This window comes from Drosophila subobscura, chromosome U (genome assembly GCF_008121235.1).
Source record: "Drosophila subobscura isolate 14011-0131.10 chromosome U, UCBerk_Dsub_1.0, whole genome shotgun sequence".
Classification (NCBI taxonomy): Eukaryota; Metazoa; Arthropoda; class Insecta; order Diptera; family Drosophilidae; genus Drosophila; species Drosophila subobscura.
In genome coordinates, this window is record NC_048534.1 from 18,855,625 (window position 1) to 18,868,809 (window position 13,185).

The 13,185-nt window shown below is 41.0% G+C and overlaps 2 protein-coding genes across 2 annotated transcripts in view; one reads left to right on the forward strand and one right to left on the reverse strand.

Moving 5' to 3' along the window:
- Positions 1-13,185, reverse strand: part of LOC117902778 (protein eyes shut) — a 44,825-nt gene that overhangs the window by 8,242 nt on the left and 23,398 nt on the right. The window contains exons 5-6 of the mRNA XM_034814374.1: positions 5,752-6,104; positions 832-1,104 (exon numbers count right to left, since the gene is read on the reverse strand). Coding sequence (XP_034670265.1) covers positions 832-1,104; positions 5,752-6,104 — 626 coding nt within the window. The remainder of the gene's footprint in view (positions 1-831; positions 1,105-5,751; positions 6,105-13,185) is intronic.
- LOC117902805 (MKRN2 opposite strand protein) overlaps positions 1-13,185 on the forward strand; it is a 64,301-nt gene that overhangs the window by 6,424 nt on the left and 44,692 nt on the right. The gene's annotated exons all lie outside the window — the stretch shown is intronic.

A 13,185-nucleotide genomic window follows, 5' to 3' on the forward strand; every position in this document is an offset into this window, starting at 1 on the left:
CTGCTACAAATTCTGCATAAATGCATTGCATACTCTCTGCATTCCTTTTGCTTAAAGCTCCCTTCCCTTTGCCATATTATGTACCTGCATTAATGCCTATCGCATGTATGACTCGGGCTACCATTCTCAGTTTTATCTGTTCACGCAGGTCGAGCTAATTTTTTCATGGATATAGTACCACACAAAAAAGTTCTTTACGTTCAGTGGCCATATAATCTGGTTCTTTTACTGCAACGCTACCATGAAGGAAACAGCTTTCAGCACCTGGCAACTTTGTGGGTGCGTGTGTATGGCAGTATTTGGCCATCAAATGGTTTCATTTTATTCCCAACTGCTCTGCTTTTTCATGCTGCCTGCAGGCACGGGTGGCAGTGCGTGGGTCAGTGTAAGCGGCATAAACATTTAAGAGAGATGCCTCACAGCCATCAGTTCCGCCCGTATCGACCATCCGCCACAGAAACGTCGTAACTTTTTCGGGCAGAGATGTTCATTAGCCGTAGTCCAGCATTCAAAGTGCCCAAAGGGCAATACACAAAACAAGCGGCGAGAAAGCTCTGTGATTGATGGTGCAGACTATGGGATACCTGGTGCCCCCATTGGGTTTGATTATGTGGCAAAATATTAAAATTGTGAGTAAAAAAACTGAAAAAAACAATCTACACTCTTCAATTTATAGAAAAAGTATTGGTAATGTCGCCTAAGAGAATGTAAACTTTTGTAACAAAATATATTAAACCAAAACCCAATATACCCGCTGCCGCTCCTCTTGTCAACAGGGTATGAAAAAACGCGTACAGCAAGAGCAGAGACATGTATCGACGGAGTACTTACCCGAATATTTCGCGCCCTTGTCCGTTAATGCGCAACGTGTGGAGACATCCGGTGAAGCCGGTGCCGCTTTGTGCTGGCGGCAACTCGATAATCAGGCCAATCGGCGCTTGGGGCGCACCGCCCAAGTGCAGCCATGTGTTCAGTATCACCTCCGGGGTATGCAGTCGCTGGGGCAGTAGTTTCAGCCACGTCGGCTGATCCCCGGACATGGCCAATGTGTCGTTCACCAGCAGCGAGGCATTGCAGTGTGTGTAATTCCGGCTAAAGTCCAATCTGTAAAGAGGTATTCGGGAAAGTTCTTTTTAGTTTTATTTTTTTTTTTGCTGTAGCCCCCCTTGGTGTTGCATCAAATATTTAATATGCCGCACGGTCCGCCCTCATTCTCTGTGTGTGACTTTTCTCTGGATTCTGGATTCTCTCTGTGTGTGAGAGAGAGTTGGGGAACGGGGTGTTGGCTTTTCTCTGGATTCCGTTTGAGGGTGAACCTGGTACACTTTTAAAGCAAAATTCCCAGCATGCCGATGCGTGCAAATATTTATGACACCACAATATCCCAGACCCCCCCACCAATTGCAAGGTAAAAAGGGTTTCAGGCCCCAGCTTTCAGTTATCCTGCAAGCTGTTGTTTGGGTTTACCTTTTGCCTGTTGACCTTTCGCGTTGGAAACTCATCGAAGTTACTACAGTGGTTTAAGGTTTGCCAGGAAATTGTGTCAGTCAGGGGGTAAGGCTGGTTCCCCTTTGTGGGCAGTTCTTTAACTATTTCATTTATGTCATGTGCATATTTTTGGTAAATATTTTTAGACTTTTTGGTGGTTTTTAGCAAGTTTTTATAAAGGTTTTGTGTTCATTTTAAGCCGCTTTATTTTCTAAGAACTTTTCTTGTAATAAATTGGAATATAAATTATGGACTAAGGGAAGATCAATCTTTCGGAACACATGTTTTATGTTTATAGAATTACTACCAATATTTTAATACATATGTTCATTTACCTCTCAACTTCCCGCAGCACTCTTTTATGTTTACTGTACCATTTCCCTTCAGCCACATTGCACGGTCCCTTGGTCATAGCCTTCCAATAACAATTCCCTATAATGTCAATAGACTGTCAAATTTAACCAGCGCCTTCACGTATTTTTTTGGTATGGAATTGTTTGCCTCAAACCTTTGATGTGACATCGTGGTGGAATGCCAGACCCCCATGGTTTTTATTGCACCTCATGGCCGAGTGTCACCTGCTTTTATTTGAATGTCCTTTATTGTGAGGACATACGCCTTTGTGAAAATGTTACTGATTTTATATGGCGTATTTTTTCAACCCATTTTTTCTGTATTTTTTTGGTACAGCTTGTTTTGGAGATGGTCGACTGGGATCCATATCTTGGCGTTTATTGCATTTGAATGTAGATTATTTAATACAGCAAAAAGCCAGTGCAATAAATGCGTGGCAAGAGGACAGGACACCGATTTTTATTGTTATTTTATAGCAGTAAAAAAGTTACCATACGAGTGCGAGGCATGGAAAAAGTTTTCCCTGATTGCATTTAGTTTTTTACAACATATTGGATTGTTTGGAGTACACTCTTCTCGTATATTTTGTTGATTTCTTTTACCTTTTCAAACGAAATAATCGAACGGAATGATATTGTTTCTGTGAAATTTGTTGAACTTTTTTGAGTTTGTTTGTTTTAGTTTTGATAGACGGGAACCAGATTGGGTTTGTTTAAAAGATTGGAAAAGTTTGCTGTCAAATTAAGCTTTAAACTGACCAAATTATCACTTTTGGAACGAAATTGTTTTTTCTGAGTTTTAAAACGAATTTGTTACTCTTAATTGTGTGTTGTAAATACTTTTTTTGGTGTGAATTTTTATAGAAAATTATATACAATTAATCATGTTAAATGTTGGTCATTCGATGCATGAAGTCTTGTGGAACTATTTTATTATGATTCCAAGAACTAATTGACATTTATCTGCTTCATTTTACTCTACCAAATTTATACCAAAACCAATAATAATTATTATAATTTAATGAACTTCGGTAACGCAGTTTAAAACCCATTGGAAATGATTCATCCATTAAGTCATTGATTTATGCACAACAATTAGCATTTTGCTCCATTCATTTTATAGTTTCGTTAACGATCCGAAAAACCCAAAAACCCGAACTTCCTTCACAATGTTATTTAAAGTTCAATTAGCTGCATTTGACTGAGCAACAAATTAAATTAGCATTGTTTACACGTTTCGGAGAGTGATTCCGATTTCAACTTCTCTCTGCCTTGCAGTCCTTGGACATAAATTATTGACACGCTCAATTGAATGTTGTGGAGAAAAGTTTTTAGTTGTTAAACTTCTCCTAAAAAGAAAACACAAATCATCTTAAATAATGAACTTAACTTTCGGGGAATTGAATTAAGCAAATTCGCAATAATTAAAAGGAAATTCCTGTTTCTACAAAAAGCTCTTGGGGATGGGCTTGGTGGTAGCCTGAGCCGCAATTAGGCTCGACGAGCGGTAATTGTTATTGCTTTCTAATTACACTAATTGTGCGCAACACCAGTTCGATGAAGGTCCTTAAGTAAAATGTCAATTGTATAGAGCATTAGCCTCATTAGAGGGCCAGAGTGGGTATCCTCCCAAAGGATACATCCAGAGCGAAAGAGCGCAAGAACTATGGCTCATCGATGGCCACACAAAGCGGCCGCCATTGCCTTGTCCGCCATCACCATCATCGTCATCATCGAGTGGCCCAGGGCGTCTGAGGGAGTCCCTGGTGCTGCTACCCAGTGCTCGGCCGATTAAGCACGCAAGCCAAATAAAAATAGGCAACGTACATAAATTTGTTGCTCGTAAATCCACTTGCCCAGACCAAGCAAAACAATATCCGAAAACAGTCAAGAAAGTGCAGATTTAAGAGACGAAGTTGGGGATACTCTACGGAATATGTGCACCTATGTACAAGGTGAATTTTGTTCTTGAATTCTAGGGCCCGAGCCTCGTTCAGTCGTGCGCTCCTACCTCCTGCTTCTTGGATCAATTATAATGCCTGAAAATGTAGTCTGTAGATCTGTCTAGTTTGCCATGAAATAGCTAATAAGCAAAGTTATTTTAGACTCTGTATCGAGAGGATGAAGAAAAGTAAACGATAAGCCTAAGTCTTCCCATTGTCTAAAGTCAAAACACCCCTCCAACACATAGGGTATTAAAAGTAAGGAAAGTAATATATACCGACAACATGTACATACACACACATATGTATGTATATATAGATTCTGTGTATATATTGTATATAGGAAACTCGCACCATTGGACATTGGATAGCCCCGAGCTGGGGACCAAGTGCTAAAAAGTAAATTTGTGTTCGATTCGATAGTCGTAAAAATGTGAACGCCATTGGAATGCCACTTGCTCTTTTCTCTTTTGCTAAATTATTTATATAGGTTTTCTCTTTCACACACACACTCTCTCTCCCTCTCTCTCTGCCCTTAATGTCCTGTTTATGCCAATGTTTTGCGTCTACTCTTGATTCGTTGCGGGATTTCATTTGCGTGATTCGCTTCTGTTCGCTTCATTTCTGCTTCTGTTTTCCATTGGGTCGCTCTGTTCAATTTTATTTGTCTAAAACGATTATTTGGTCATTTTCCATATGCGTTTGTCCATCGTTGTGCTGGCCATTCCACTTTTTAAGTAATTGCCACACAGTTGAATTGTTAACAAGGGCATTTGTCGATGCAACCGCATTGAGTGTTTGATTAGCCGATAATTTGACGAGCTCTGTAAGTGCCAGGAACGTTTGAATATTTAAAGAGTATTGAAGGAACTATTAAGTCAACAGGTTGTTGGGCTGGCAGCCAGTGTGTAATTTATGAAAATTGGTTGGGCATGGGCTGAGGGAATTATTTCTTAGTGCGTGTTTGTTGGCAGCAGCATAGAGGCAGTTTAAAAAGTGGTAGAGGAAGGGCTGCTGTTCTGCAGAAAATATCAATAATATTACTAAGAAAGTAGAATATTTTACCCAACATTTTACTCTTAAAAATATCGCTCTAAAACACATTTAAACCCACTTATTTGCACAAGGTTCTGCCGCAATAAATGCCCTTTCCCATATCCATTACTAATTTCATTTAAAAAGTTAGCCCAAAAAGTTTTATTTTACAATTCCGAATGCCAAGGGGCAAATATTAGTACAACTTTTAAACCTAAAATTAGCCAAAGTGTTGGCTTTGGTCGATGGAAATGTTAGTTCGGCGATTAATTACGCACGAGTCCCGGCTCCGTCCCCGGCTCGGCATTAGTTTCCCCCCTGCCGAGCGGTTGCCCTCAGGTCCAGGAATATTGCTAGTGGGCAGCAAAATTTAATTTTCAACCAACGTTAAATACAAAAAAAGAAGGAGAAAGGGCCGCACCAAGAGGATGGAAAATCTCCAAACTAATTACGCATGGATGGCAAGTGGAAGCCCCGCAGGATTTAATGTTCAAGGAAATGGGAGACCGGAAATGGTAGGATGGAGAGAGAGAGAGAGAAGAGAAGAAAACCTAAAAAAAAGTGCAATTTATTCTACACTTGAAGCATTATAATTTGTGGCCTCGACCAAATGGCGAATGGAATTCAGCACGGTCCAAGTTTAATGGCCGACGGACAGACGGCGCGCACTTGCCTCCACTGACAGTGACCCATATGCTGACCTCCAGCTCTCTCTCTCTCTCTCTCTCTCTCTCTGGGCTCTGGGGTCGCAGTTTAAAAAGTTAATTAACATGCCAACATTCGTGTGTCCATGCTCCAACATCCACACCCACACCCCTACTCAATCCGCCAACCCAACCACCAATCACCCCGTCAAGTGGAGGGCGTGACCCAAGAGGTGGGGCCACACATAATTGCATTCCGTGGTACGTCCACGTCCATTTTGCACTTACTCAGCTCGAATGGTAATTTCGTGGCCCGTATTCACAGGCGTTTCCAGCTCACTCAGCAGCATCGTCTGCAATCCGCACGAGAACTGGAACTGCATCAGTCCCTTTTGGAGGAACAACGCCATGTAGTGTCCACCCTTTGTGCCCTGGGCCGCGGCCAGCATGATCAGTCCATTAGTGGCCCTTGTTCGCACCTTCAGCTGTATGTGCATGGGCAGCACGGCATCCAGGGCCTCGTGCTGTCCAATGTCCTTGTAGATGCGATGCGACACATACGAGTCGCCGGAAAAGGCTGCATTCCGTATGATGATTGGCAGCTCACAGAGCGGTCCCTGGCGATCAAAGCGACAAACGCACTGTAATGAGAATTTAGAAAGGGTTACAAGTGGATTTTAGTGGCAGTTCAATTCGGTGCACAAGTGGGTGTCAGTTTTTTATTCAATAAAATAAACTGCGAGAGAGGTTTAAAAAGGGAAATTGTTTTGGAAAAATATTGAAATGTCTTATGAAAGTCTTCAAGATTAAAAGGTTTTCTTTAGGTTAAATCAATTATTATCCATATATATATTTATACTAGTAAAAGTATTTATTTTCTTCAGTGTTTCTGTGAAAAGTTCCACTGATTTTCGTATTTTTATCATTCCAAAATAAGTAACCGAAAAAACGCAGAAATTCCCATTTATTTCACCTAAAAAACTTCCACTTCCACTGCCCCAAAAGTATATCTCCAAAATCCTCCACAAACTGCAACAAAATGACTTGCCCTCTGCTGGGCCAGACCCATAAATGAAACAAAACTTGAACAATTTTAATTTAATTTTTGGCAACAACTCCTTCGCTTTGTTCGATCGCCTTCTGGTGGCCTTACCGAAAAATGCCAATAAATTGAAAAGTAATATGAATTAACTTTCTGGCTCTACGTCTTCCCTTTCCTTCCTTTTGTCCTGGTTTTAATAATTTATGCCGCCGCCAAGGGACACTTAAAGTGCAGCCCAGCCATGAGCTGGTGGAAAGAAAACTGCAACAGCGGACAGGCAGGCAGGAGGGCAGCCGGGCAGGACAATGGAAAGGAAAAGGAGCCACGCACTTGGCTGGCACGCGGCGGTCCCGAAAAACTTTTGTTGTAATTTTCTTTGGCGATTGTCCTTTTGCTCCTTGGGGGTACCAGTACCCGTACCAGTACCGCCACACCACTCCCCATCAAATTGAGCAAATGAAGTGCAAGGCAAGTGGGAACAGTCACGCAGAGGACATGCCCAGGCGTCTCCTTCCACTTGCGGGTCCCTCTACAAGACATCCTCTTAATGGGAAGTTGGCCATATGTTGAGGGTAGCTCAAGGGGTCTTTGCTGGTTGCAAGAGCTTCTTGAACAGGTGAAGAAAATGTTGAAAAACTTTTCGCTGGTCTTGGTCTTCGAGGGGACTCTCTGTTTTTCTTGGAGAGGAATCAGTTTCAGAATATTTTTAGCCTGTTATTTGTGTTGTCTGATTTGAACCAGTAATTAGTTAAAGAAGGGTAAGGCTTGGGGGCGATTAGCGATGATATTCGTATGGGTTTTGCTTCCATTTTTATGGAGTTTTAAATGAGGAAATTAAGTAAATTTCCACCGTATACTTTAAGGCAAATAAATGATCTTTAAAAATGATTGAAAACTTATAAAAATGTTTAAATATAAATTTTGAGGAACTTTAAATCGAACTTCGTTATATAACCATCAATATCCGATAAAAAATATGTATTATAATCATCAAATTTAATCAAATTCCCTTGGTCTTGCAACTCCCACGTACAACTAAAATGTGTGCAAAATAATTATTAAAACAATCTCTTCACCTGCTGTGCAAACATTGTTCATATTTTTTTAGATTTACAACCTGACACGCATTACAAATGACCTTCACCCCCCCCAAAGGAGTACAACGGAAATTCCCAAACAGCCTTAAAGGATTCATCGCATAATATTACTTAACTGCTCAGACACCGCATCCTCAGCATCCTTCCTCTCTCTCTCTCTCTCTTAACCCTATCCTGGCAACAAATTTGCTCCGCTCAGGCGGCTTTGGTTTAGCTTGCTTTGGGTTTTTTTGTGTAGCGGTGTTTTTCGCGGAAAAACATTAAAAGCTGCGCCTGCTGAGACGAGGACGATGTTGTACATCAGCATCATCATCAGCAAGCAGGTCATGATTTGAACTACATTGTACGTTGAAAAACAATCATTGTACTCTGGCAGAGGGTATTTTAATTTGGCAAAGCCTCTTGCAATATAAAAACTGATATTTTATAAATAATTTGAAACAACATCAAAAGTACAATTGGCATGGAGCAAAGCCTTGATCAGAGATAAAATTCTGATAATTATTTAAAGTACTTTTCATAAAGAGTATTTTTACCCTCGGTTTTCTTTTCTTCCCTCTCTTCCATGTATTTTCGTAGCATACTTTGGAGAGTGCCTTATTTTTGCGTTATTTTAGCCTGCATCCCCTACACCCAAAACCTTTTTCTTTTAAATATTTTTGTCCTTGAAAATATATATAGAAAGCTCTCCGTTTTTTTTGTAGACTTTTTTAGCTGCTCAGCGCTCCTTCATAACAATTATTTGAAGTGTTTGCTGGAAGTTTGTGCCCATTTTTTATGTTGAATTCCCACTCTTGTTAGCCAAATGAAGCTGTGTTCGTGTGGGGGGCTTACAGCAAAAAGAACGAGTAAGAGCTGAGAGGAGTGTGTATCGAGGGCACCCGCCGGGCCTGCATTTAGTTTTCGCATAAAATTGTTGTCGGCACTTTTCAATGCTGTTTTCGTTGTTGTTGGCTCTCTGCACTGATGTACATGGATGGGAATACTCGTACTCTGGCGAGCGCATATGCCCTGCTAGCAGGAAACATTTTAATTAAAGCTTTTTGACCTTGCGGCATTCGGTTGGCGCATAATGAATGTTGGCCCAAACACCAAAACCAAACTGAACCAAAAAATGTATAAAAAGAACCGAAATGAAAATGAAAATGAGTAGTCAGGGGCAAACATGTGGCAGATTTAGAATTAAATGTTGATGATGAGCAGGTGGTGTGGCAAAAGAGGAGTCCGAGGCTGAGGCAAACGGAAATGATGTGTTGGGGATTTGTTTTTTTGGTGCTTAAACGTATGGAAATTTCGGAGAATTTATTTAAAATGTAATGAGGGGTATTTATAAATATAAAACGTTTAAGTATTCAAGGGAAGCTTAATTATAGTAAAAGGAAAGGAAGAGAAGGGAAATTTTTAAGGTATTTTATTTGCAATAATTTGTATTTTCCTGCAGTACTAATTGATTCCTTAAACTTCATTCTCTAGCTCGACTTGCAGTGTCACTTTTCCAGTGAACATTTCTTACTCTGCTGGTTTTAAATAAGAGTCAAACTCAGTCATTAACTGCCAGAGAAAACCTATATTATTCTCACAAATTCCCTTCAACCCTATCAATTTCATGGCATAATCCCATTCAAATATTCTCAGTCCTCACAGTATGACCCTCTGTGTGTGCGTTCCTGTTGATTCGGTTTCATTGCGTTTCGGCCAGATGGAAATTAATTGTAACACGCTTTTCCAGATGTCAACAGGCAAATGCCTGGAATGGTCTGAATGTGAGTGAAGTGCACTCTTCATAAAGGCCATCCGCAGGAGCAAGAGGCGGAGGAGGCAGCACGAAGAGGATGTAGAGGCCAGATCCTGACAAGCTCAGGACGCATTAAGGCCGGGGAGATGTGTGGCAGGAGAGGCAATGGCGGCGGCGGTGATGGAGGCGCCTAAAAGGGCTCAACAAAATTTTCATTAGTGGCATTGGCGGTGTGTGGCAAAGGCAACGCAGGGGCAATGCAGACAGTAGACACAGAGCAGCGGGTTGGAAGAGCAGAGGATTGTTGGTTGGAAAAAGCCAGGAAAAACATTTTCCGAAAACCAAAAACTCGGCGGGGTAGCACTTGAAATGTGCTTAATGCCACTTTACGAGTGACTTTCGCCGCGTGCGAGTGCCACTTTGCCTGCACTTCTCCGTGTGCCATACGCAGCAGAGCCCCCACCGTGTGTGCTCTGTCTCACTCCTCCATGGCTTATTTCATCTCTGTCTCACTCTCTCTCTCTCTCTCTCTCGCTTTTGGAGGATGCCTCGCCTCACACTCATAACGCACACTTGCCTAACCAATATGACAGCTGACATATGTAAGTGTCTGTCTTTCCTGCTCTGTCTGTGTCTTTCTCTTTTCTCTCTTCTTTTTTCGTCTCTTTATACAAATGAATAGAGTGGTGAGAGCTGCTGCCTGGTGGTGGGTGGAACGAGGGAATCTCTCAAAATTAACAAAAGCTTTGTCAGCGAGTGTGTGTGTGCTTTTGTGCCTTTGTGCGTGTGTGTGTGTTTGAGCAGTTAGTTAAATTACTTGGCAACAATAAAGTGGCATATGCCCTATGAAATAATTTGCACCCACTTGCAGCAGAGCAGACTCTTATGTCCGTGGGCGACGGACATGTGCTCCGTCTCTTTCTCGCTGTCACTTTTACTTTATTTTACCGTTAAAAAAGAGGGTATTATGACTTTGACAAGAGGTATGCAATGATCACTATTCTTTTTGCTTCATGCAGCAAAATGGAACAAGAAACTTTTATGAATTTTTTTATACATAAGAAAAAGCACAAAATTAGGAGAACTCCTGCTGCATCATGTTGAGTTCTATGCCAGATTGTGGTTGCTCTGCCATACCATGACAAAGTCATCCTGCGGTGATGTGTCACTCACTCAAGCCTTAAATTTATTATGAAACTTTAATTTTTTTCTTGTTAGCATGTGGCCAAGCGACTCTCCCTCTCATTCTCCCTCTCTATGTCGCTCGCAGACTCTACATCTCTCGCTCCCTGTGTGTGTGTGTGTGTGTGTGTGTGTGTGTGTGTGTGTGGGTGGCTTGCTGTGTGTTGCATGATTCATAGGTACACTTTGGAGATCTACGCGTGTTGGCGGCAACTTTCTAAATAAATTGCCACTTGGCTTTGTTAACTCATTAACCGGCAGCGGGAGCGAGCAGAAGGAACTCCGCCATAAATTAGTTGGCATTAGTGTTGGTTAAGTGTCTGGAGTGTTGGTAAAAAGTTGCACAGCTGTCTTGTAGAAACACAAATAAAGGAGAAGTAATTTATAAAACTTTAAAGTAACATGGGCAAGCACACGCTGTTTAAGTGCAATTTCCGTTGTTTTAAAAGTGTTGGAAAGCGAAATTTTGAGAAATTTCTCTACAGAGGAAGCTTTTAGCTCTGACGAGATGGATCCTTATACAGATTTTCATCCATCCTATCGCCATCATCACGTATGAAAGTGTGACTGCACCTATGCCACCTATCGTTGTCCCTCGAGTGCGACCCCAATTTGTCATGCTGCTGCCTGCCTGCTGCTCGTCCCTTTGCCTCTTTGGAGTGGATTGTACGTATAAATTAGCCCTGCGTCGTCGACTCTCCTATCGGTGGGGCTCACGTTTCGGTCGTAAAAAACTGGAATTGCATGCGGTGTTGCTGCTAATTTCGCTAACGGTGTAGCCGTCTCTGGCTCACTGACATATGTGCGGCCATATGCGTGGTTTGCTCCTAATAGACTACGCTGCTCGCTTGTGGTCATCCAGATACTGCAATATCTGTTGACCTTCAATGGTCATGAAATGGTTTATGAATGAGGTGTAGCGTGTATGGGCACAATTATCGGGTGTATGGGTGTAAAGTTGTTTAGTGGCAGAAAATGGCATTGGGGATGGCCTTTATATTTATGTATAAATATTTAAGTAAGGAGTAACCTTGACAGAGCACTGTTTAATGTCAGAAAGTGGTTTAATATGAATGGAAATATTCATAAAAGAACGAAGTGGTTTAAAAGTTCACCATACCAAAGCTGATTCTAGCTGATCGAAACTTAGTGCTGTGTAATATCTAAATAAGTTTGAATTTATTTGAAAAGATACCATAAAAATATGAATTTATGTTTAGTGTTGAAAGAACTGGTTAACATCTAACCCAGCTTGAATTTAATTTTGAATACATTTGAAATGGGAATTTAAAACGGTTAATAAAAACACATTTTGGTACACGAAAACGTCTTTGCAATTACAATTTCTAGTCATTAAGCAGAACTTTCAACCGGCTGTCTGTCATGCACAAAAAATGTATTCCAAACCGTATACATTTCCCCTAGTCAGTGTTCGACAACGTTAAAATTGCTGTACAGCAGACAATTTCAGGAAATATGAAATCGAAAACAATAGCAAAATTCCACCAACCCCAATGGCCCACTATAAATATACCCATTTGCCATGCCATTGCTTTGTGCACAATTTTCCGATTTACCAGTTATTAGCAGTCATTCGAAATTTGGTTGCGTGCCACGCCAGAGACTGCTGCCTGCCACAATTAATGGCCCCAGAGTTTGCCAGGAAAATTCGATACAGCTCCCGCCCACATCAGGTCAAAGTTTGTGTGTCTTTTTCTGGGGGTAAAATTACCGCAAGTATTTTCATAAATAGTTGAATAGGCATACGTTGGCATACAGGATTCGGTCTGCTGACTGCCAGCCCGCTCCTGCTCCTGCCTCTGCCTGCCTGGCTTCTATTGTTTCGAGCGCAACTCTGGGGAACGCTTTTTGTGGTTTCAAAGAGAACATTTTGTTGCTATTTTCTGTCTGATTTTCTACCTGATATTTTGTGTCTGTTGTTAATGCCAATGTTACGTATACCAGTACGAGTATTTCCAAAAAGTTTTTAACTATTCATTTATAAGAGCAATTGGCAATTTCTGAGAACTCACATGCTGGGAAAGGGTCGAGGGAATTGCCTGAAATACGAGTAAGAGCAGACAGATTGCGGCTGCTGTTGAATTGGGGGAGGCGGCTGCACAAGTTTCCCCCGGAAATGTGCCAGAAAATACTTGATTCAAAGTGATTTTTGATGCGAGTTCTGAGAAGTGCACTTGCTCGAGAAAATAACGAGTGAAAGGTATAGGTTTTGTGTGTTTCTATGAATTTTGATTGCCAGTTGAATTTCATATTAATGAATTTTGAGAAGTTTGGAATTTTTTAAGAGTATTATGAAGGATGTGATGGAATGTCAGGAGTTGTGTAATGATTAGAAAATAACTGAGAAGTTATGAAATGAGAACCTTACTTAAGTTAAAGAGGAGTCACGCGTGTCTAAGGACTTAAAAAGTTTTATTTTAATTAGAATTTCTGCAAAATGTTTTAAAATGATTTTAGAATCTCTGTACATAATTTTCGATGCGTTAAGTGTTGGTAGAGTGATCTTTAGTGCTGTCAGAAAATTCTAGTAGGTTTCCCAACTTAGTTGCTTTAGTTATTTATGAATCTTTAATACCTTTTATTACAAACTTACTTGGAAAGCCAAACTTTCTAGAGAGTTTGAGCAGCCAATCTGTGACATAGCT